This window comes from Chaetura pelagica, unplaced genomic scaffold, assembly GCF_000747805.2.
Source record: "Chaetura pelagica isolate M959 unplaced genomic scaffold, ChaPel_1.0 scaffold425, whole genome shotgun sequence".
In the NCBI taxonomy this organism is placed as follows: domain Eukaryota; kingdom Metazoa; phylum Chordata; class Aves; order Apodiformes; family Apodidae; genus Chaetura; species Chaetura pelagica.
The window spans coordinates 116,940-125,205 of NW_009953205.1; the positions used below are offsets into that span (position 1 = coordinate 116,940).

Below are 8,266 nucleotides of genomic sequence, written 5' to 3' on the forward strand. Positions count from 1 at the left end.
TTTGTTAGTGTCTTCAAATGGCTTTTAAAACCCTTTTCCATGAAGCTGATGCCTGCAATTCTCTCCCTCTCCTTCACACTCGAAATGTCAATTGGTTTAAGAGTATCGTTCACATTTGCATAACAGATTAAAACTATAAACTTATGATTTGAAAGGTAACACAATTTACAGTCAGTCTTGATTTGTCAGGTTTGTAGATTTACACTAAATTGGACTTACCTTAAATGCCATCCGAATAGTCTCTTCTGTGTTGGCTGGGTTACAGAGAATAGACAAACCAATTACATATTCTCTGAAGTCAATGGTGCCATCTCCATTCTGTAACCAAAATACGCATGGCAGTAGTTATAATTAATATAGCAAAACACTTTAAAACTGTTGTATCTATCAACTACACAATATGCACTAACACAGTTTACAACACTCGAGGCACTTGTTCTTCCTGCAAAAACCAACAGCAGCTTGCTAAATATATGTAATACTAGGGCTGACGTAGCAATATACATTTTTTTCAGTAGCTAGAAATTTTGTATCAATTTCTATCTCATAAACACCCAAACAAAAAAAGATTTAAAACAACTTACAAGGTTTTCTTTAGAGGCTTCTTGGGAGCCATATCCTAACAAGAACTGGAATATATGTGTTTAAGGTAACTGTAACACTTCCTGTAGCACTGGAACTTTGCTAAAGTTCAGAAGCAAATGCAACATCCTAGGATAAACAAGCCAGCACTGAGACTGTTGCCTTAATTCATTGGAAGAACCTTCAGCAATAAAATACATGACAGTGAAAGTATAGCCTGATGATGCAGTAAATCTACACGGTCTATCTTAAGCCTTTCTTTGAAGCAAATGCAGTGCCCTACATGCTATTTTGAAGCAAAAACACTGTGCTACCTTTTCAGGCAGAAGTGCAATGAATTCAGTTTAACGTCCTCTCTGATAATCCCAGTTTTGATCTGACCGAACATTTCAGTGTGTTAATTACAAAGCTACATCAACAAAACATTTGAAGCTTGCTTTGATGGGATCCCTGATTAATTCTGTGTAAGTGCATTATAATTGCAGATAGGGAAAATCCCAGATGCCCACTGAAATACATGCTTAAGTCAGTGGTGCTCCTGTGACCACACTGAAAGTTTCTTGAGGGTTTTGGAAAACATCCAGTCTGGGGAAGAAGTCGTATGTAAGTGTTAGGTGATGGGACACAGAGCAGTTAATGAAAAAGTAACTCATAGTTTGGAACATTCACAATAAGGGCATTTGTCAAAAACATTTTAAAAGCAAACAAAAAGTGTGGAGTTCCTTTTGTGGATAAGGTGTTGTACATTTCAAGAAGAAAAAGATCTCTTAAAAAGTGGACTCCCTAAGTCTCAGAGCAGCAAAGAACATTTTCAGCCAAGCCAGAGAGGCCTGGGTAAATCGGCAGTGAACAGCCAGATCTAGAGTCTTTCTGGCTCTCCCACTAATTTGAGTGTACCAACCTTAACCTTCCTGTTCTTGGTCTTCTGCTGCTGAATAATATGGAGCTTGCTAGTAGAAAAAGCTAAGGCTGCTCTGTAGAAGTGCTTTTAAAATGTTGGGTTCTACAGAACAGGGATTTCTGTTATTGAATTTAGGTCTTAAGATGGTCCTTGATTAACAACACATATGTAATAATGATTTCGATACTAACTTTTCTTTATCAAGCCATGTATCTGACAGGATTTAAAACCATTAAAATACAATTTTATTTAGCCTTCAAAACCAGTTCTGGACTGTTTGGTACAGACAACTGTTATTTTCTTTATTGATAGTCTAAGAAATCTTTTTTGCCGACATGCAACCTTTGAGTATCTTGTACTTTAAAAACCTATGAATTTTAAGGATTTTTTTTTTAGCAAAAATATGAGTAGTCTTTAAGCTACTTTCATGTGTGCCTAAGCAATATAACTTTTGTCAGTTTTTAATAACTACAAAAGGACAATATTATCTCATAAATGCTATTTTATTTACAAATCAGTGCTCTCATTGTGTTGCAGAGTTTGACTTTAAATATTTTGGCTATATCATAGTTCCCAGAAGAATAACATCTAATTTCAAAATGTATCCAACCTAAACTCTTAAAACAACTGAAGCAAAAGTGTAGACAACAATTGTTCAAAGTTACATGAGATATTATTTTTGGAAAGTTTTATAGACTGTATTCTTAGAAAAGGATTGTTTGCCATTAGAGTATTTTTTAAATTTATTTTTAGTGTTAAGAATAAGTATCAAAGGAAGAAAATGGGGAAGTAAGCTTAAATAAAATAGCATCATTAAAAAACAACTTCTGAAATCAGTTAACACAGCTTTGGCTACACAGGGAAAAATGACAAGGATTGTATTGCTTTCATCAAAGTGCTAAAACCCAGTAATCAAAACTGAGGGCAATCTGATACACAGAACGCCAGCCATCTGAGTAGGAAATAAACTTAACTATACTTGCAAGATCATGTTGTGACTAGCTCTACTAAACCCTAGGATCCTGGCTCACTTCCAAAGGCCAGACCTGGTGTTTTGGTTAAGGAGAAACGATAGGGCTGTTGACTGGAAAAAGAGGGGGGAGTTACATTGGAAATGCAGGAAAACCTTGGGTGCTTGTGTAGCAGAATTGCAAGCAAGCAGTTGTAATAGTCTGTCCATGTATATCTAGCTGCTATGCCTTGCAGCCCACACACCCCAGAGTATTTCAAGGAAGCAATATTTGAGCTAAGCTCAAATCTTCTAAATAGCAGAGCAGAACATCAATATTTATATTTCTATATTTATGTCACACAAAATAACCAAAATACAGCATAACCTCAAAAACTCTTGTTTTCTTTAAGGAAACTAGTTTTCTGCTATTATTTCCACCATAGCATGCTATGGTAAATAGGGGTTTGTTTGGGCTTTTTTTGGTACAATACAGTAAATCTTACACATTGGGAAACAACAAAGTTTGCATTGTCATTAGCAGTCTCCATTTAGAGTTGCACAAGGACTGCAAGGCAGATTCAGCCTAGTACTACTGCCTCAAAACTTTTTTCTCACTATGTCAGGTAGCTGGAAAGCCCAAGTGTGTGTGTGTGCACTTGTGACTGTCTTCAGTGAGGGAAACCCTGTGTCACTTACAGGGCTGCTACTCCAGAGAAGCTAGATCTGGACCAAAGTGTGGCAGAACCACAGATGCACCTCTCACATTTATATCCAGGCTCATCATCTAAGATGATGACTCCAAAATTTCCACTGCTTGTTGATACATGCAAGTTCTAACTAGTCAGAAAGGGAAACAAACCTTGTAGGGTGGTGCTCACCTGGAGGTGTTGCACTTCCCCTTGTGCTGACTTTTCTGTGACCAGCACCAACAGCACTGTGGATAACTGTGCTTTTCCATTGAATAACTGAGAGAGGTGAATGCCATTAGGAAGAACTGACCTCTTTCATCACCATTTGGGCCAATCTGAATATTTATACTGTTTCAGTCAGCCTAGTATTAAAGTGCAGGAGGAAAAAAGCAGGCAGAGGTTGTAAGTCACTTTTTCCTAAGTTGCAAGTAAAAACTTCTGCAGGTATACCAGCAGGAAGATTTCATCAGTTTGGAAAATACTATTAGGCCAAGTGCCCTGCAGGTATTGTGTGGTATTTCTCAATTAGTCACGGATGTCTCCCTGGGAGGGGCAGGTGCACTCTTAAATCTGGAGACTACAGTAGTGCAGAGGCCTTGCTGCTCAACTCATCCTTTCACATTCCAGTCAGCTAGCACACACCCTCAGCAAGTTCCTTCTAAAGCAGCAGAGCCCTGCTGAAAAATCTGCCTTGTTACATTGTAGTGCCAGAGCAGTTTTCATCAACTGTGCAATCCTTAATTCAAGGAAATGCACCTTTGACAGTTCATGTTATTCCTTTTCCTCAAATTGATATCTTAGACAAAACTGCATAACTGGCTTGCATGGGACACTGCACCCTGATAAAATTTAACTAAAAAACGCCAGAGGTTGATTTTGGCTGGCTGGCTGTTCTGTGACTGCATTATTACAGCAAGCCTCTCTAAATATAAATGTAGTATTTTAAGTTGTTTTCATTATAACTATAATAAGGCTTCAAGAAAAAAGAGAAAAGACTAGTTAATAGAATTGTAGGAAGGAGAAAAAGGTTGTAACAGTAGCCCGATACATCTTCAATTTTGTCCTGGCTGGCAGGTAGAACTGACAATATCACTCAGGTTTTGCTTCAGGAGACAAGCATGAAAAAGCAGAAGTAGGGAGGAAATTATATGATTATGTAAATTCATTGACCATTATAACTATGGCAACTCTCATGTTTTTCTCCTTGTTAGGAATAACTGCACAACTCTCTTACCTAATGATTGCCTTCAGGCAGGCAGAGCTTTATTCCAGCTTAGCAAATGCTGACAAATCAAAACAGTAGCATCACAGAGAAATGCCGAACTTATGAGCCTTTTAGTTAATAGTTATATACAAGCCACTTTACATGAAGAAATAACTAATCTTTGATCCTTCAACATATTCCCTCAGTTTGAAGATAGTTTCTTAGACAGACTTACACAACTAACAACTTACCCAAACCCTTCAGAAAATCAAACTAATGCATGCACAAGAAGAATCACAGCACTATAAGCTCAGCTACCCACATCTGCCTTAGAATAAGGAAAAGACTACAGCTCTATAGTACAGCATTGCAGTCTTCCATGTATATCTTCAGATGAAGCTTATTCTTCTCTGCTATGCCTTCACGAATACATGGTCAGCTGCAGCCAGTCTTCAATGGTCATTTTGATCTGTCCATCTCCATCGTGGTCCAGGGACTTGAAGGCCCGGAACATGCTGTCCAGTCGTACCAAGCAGCTAATGAAGTTGTTGAAATCCAAGCTGCCGTCCCCGTCCGCGTACCTGCGCACCAGCACCTGGCAGAGCTGCTCGCTCAGATGGAACCCAGCAGCCTTCAAGGCACCTGGCACCTGAGCTCTGCCAACAGTGCCTGACTGATCGGTGTCGTACTGCTTGTACACACATTGCCATTTTTTGATGTTGTTCCACAGATACTTAAACTCTTCAAAGCCCAGTTTGCCATTTGTGTCACTGTCCATGACAGCTACCATGCTACGGCACGTGTCTAAGCTGAAGCCTTCTGTCTTCAAGTCTTGATGTCTGGAAACAACTTTGTTCAGGATGTCCCTTAGCTCTGTGGCATTCACTTCCATATCATCTCCAGCCAGCTGGGCAAAAAGGCGACGGAACTGTCTGATCTCATCACTCTCATAAGCTTCCACATTGGTAAAATGACTGTGAGGAGGTGGAGGTGGCTCTGGGTTATACTGAGCTGCTGCTTCACTTATAAGGTTGACAAGACCTCCAACAAGTCCTCCAATATTCCCTCCATGTCCACCTCCTGTTAGGAGACCTCCAAGGCCACGTGCAAGGCTCCCTCCATGACTGCTGCCACTTCCTCCACTCAGCAAAGCTTTAACGAGGAACATTGCAAAGATTTCTTGAAGGGAGCTTCTCAGAGATCCAGCACTTCTGTAACTCTCCAACGCCTTTATGTCTCTGAGCTGGGCGTGGTAACAAACACAGCTTATCTGCCTGCTTAGACCTCACCATGTCTGTGCATGTCTCCAGCTGCCAGTCATCCCACACCTCAGTAGTTTCTGTCAATTGCTGATATGCTTCTTTTTTTTTTCTTCTCTGCATTCTGAACTTGTGATTTAAGGAATCTTATTAGAAAAGCAAAACAATGATGAGGCTGAAAGCCACAGAGCAGGAGTCTCAAAATACCTGTGCTTATAATTAATGCAATTTGAAAAAAGCCCTTCCACATCAGTGTGACCGTTCCTTGGTTAAGCTGATATCCTTAAAGATCAAAGTAGCAAAAGTTTACTACAGTCTTGTATGTTTTTGCAATCTTATATGCCTTCAACTTTTCAGTTAATTGAGCATTACATTCCTGATTCTAGTCACTGAAGATGTTGTGCCAGATATAAAAGCGAAAGGAATGTTTATTGCTCTGAACTATTTTGGTTGCCAAACCATATTTCCATTTTATGTATTGTGCTTCAGGACTCACACTACCTGTTCATAGGCGTGGTGCAAGATGGGGAGGCAAGAATGAAGGAAGAACTTCAATGCGTTCAGCAATTAAGGAAATACATTAGGTTATTCTTTCTTTTTAAGCTGGTAAAACCTTTTTCATCTGGAAAAATCCTCAAACAGTTTTATTCCACATATACAACCCAGTGACCTTCCAAGGACAGGTGTACTGCTAAAGCTAACTCGATCAGGAAGAGTCATGCTGAACTGGGAGAGCCTCTACAATAAGAAACAAACTTTAGTTCATAAGCACTTGCAGTACAAGGTGCTGCTTGCAATGTAGCCCATATTGGATGCCTAGAAGTAAGATGAATTCTATGCTATGCTCTAGAATAGGCATGTATATAGTCTAGTATATTCTATGCTATCCTGGTATAGTTACAAGAGTGCATGCACAGGGCAATTTTTCTCATCTTCAGAAAGAAGCAGAAAATGGGAGGGATGGCCACAGACTATGAGGGAAAGCCCAACTGATCAGATTAACACACAGCTTCCTTTATGCTGAAGATAGGTAAGGAGTCCTTTTAATGTTTAATAACACCCTTCACAAACACAGCAAGAACATACACTCTAGTCAGTTTCCATTTGCCTTCAATTATCTACTCTACAGCTACATCAGTTAATTAAGCTGTCAGAGTGCACATAAGCTCAAAATCTGGGGTAGGCAAAAGGAGCAGTCAGCCATTACTAGCATGGAGATTATCATTTGATGGCACAGCAACTTCGTCCAAGAGATGGCTGTCATCTCACAAGCTACAAACTGACTGGCCTTCTTCCATCAAAACTGAAGAAGAAAACTGTAGGAGTCAGCTATCTTGCCTACAGGAATTGCTAACCAAGAAGCATTTACTAAGCTGGACATAAATAATTAAATATCCTTTTGGCATGTGATTTTCAGTAAAACATTGTCAAGAATTCAGTTAACCAACTACTCACCCTGTCAAAGAGTAGAAACAGCTCTTTAAGGACATCCGAAATAGGCAGCTTCAAGTACTCTGCAAACTCCTCAATTCCAATTCTTCCTCCTTTGGAAGCACTTGCAATAGCAGCAAAGGTATCCAACTGCTCTCTGACATGATTCCATTTTAGGCTATGCAAACATGAGGGAGAGGAGATATTTCTATACAACTGATCTTGGACAGATGGAATTTCAGTAGGAGTTATTACAGTGTTCAAAGACAAAAAATAGCCAGAGTATGGGGGTACTTCCAACCTGGTATTTCACATGAAATCAGCTATTAGAACTGTTCCCTCAGTTATTAGGAGCCGATAGTTCTACACCTGGATATATTAGACTTCCTTAGAGTAACTTCACAAACGAGAATCATCTGTCCAGTTCCTAGGCTAGATTTCAGCTCTGTTAGCTAACTCTTTGCCCAAATACTAGTAACACCACAGCCTGAGAAGTATCTGATCTCTCTGCAGAAATACACCACTGCAGCTCAGTAAGAATAATTAGGATTGCCATGTCATTATTGAAGATGGTTCTAGACAGTGTTGTATAAATGGATTTGAAACCCATACGTAGTAAGTCAAGACTCACTGTGCACATACTTCAGATCTGACTACAACCAAGACAGATAATTGATGGAGTTAGTGCATGATTAAGTGGTTCAGCCCTCAGATTCCACTGTATCCAGACAGAAAATGTCAACACCACTAGTGGAATATGGCTGCACACTACAACTAAGAACAGTAAGCCCCTAGCTGAACTCTCAGGCTGGAGAGGTTTTTTACTTCCTACCACAAACTGCCTGTGCATATCCATAAAACCAGTTTAAATTAGGCACCAAGATTCAAGTGCCTAAAATAGGTACTGCTCTATCTTCCTCACCTTTTGGTGATAAAAGATTAGCTAAATGCATTTGTCCTGTTGTGGCCCTGTCCAAAAAAATTACTTGGGATTACTTCATACTGAGATTTTTCTTATCTCTGATTTCTATATAAGCTATGTGTGAAGGTTGTATATATAAATACATTATATTACATATGACCAAGTCGGATGTCAGGCAATTTATCCTTTTATAGATGGCCATCAACATCTGCAGCACTGCAGTAATTATGTTACCAACAGCTAAACATCCCTTACTTGAGTTTCTTGCTAATTTTGGTGAACTCCACTAGCCCAGCTTCCATGGGTAAAGTCAGCTGTCCTGCTGA

General features: G+C 39.5%; 2 protein-coding genes across 2 annotated transcripts in view; both read right to left on the bottom strand.

Annotated features, from left to right (window-relative positions):
• Positions 1–8,266, bottom strand: part of LPCAT2 (lysophosphatidylcholine acyltransferase 2) — a 32,111-nt gene that overhangs the window by 2,220 nt on the left and 21,625 nt on the right. The window contains exons 12-14 of the mRNA XM_009997469.1: positions 8,196–8,266; positions 7,043–7,196; positions 220–318 (exon numbers count right to left, since the gene is read on the bottom strand). Coding sequence (XP_009995771.1) covers positions 220–318; positions 7,043–7,196; positions 8,196–8,266 — 324 coding nt within the window. The remainder of the gene's footprint in view (positions 1–219; positions 319–7,042; positions 7,197–8,195) is intronic.
• On the bottom strand, positions 4,750–5,496 carry CAPNS2 (calpain, small subunit 2). Its single transcript, XM_009997437.1, has one exon. It carries the CDS (start codon positions 5,494–5,496, stop codon positions 4,750–4,752), a length of 747 nt encoding a protein of 248 aa, XP_009995739.1.

Bases quoted from the DNA above. Each gene is read 5' to 3' on its own strand.
- CAPNS2 (XM_009997437.1), bottom strand. From the start codon at position 5,496: ATGTTCCTCGTTAAAGCTTTGCTGAGTGGAGGAAGTGGCAGCAGTCAT.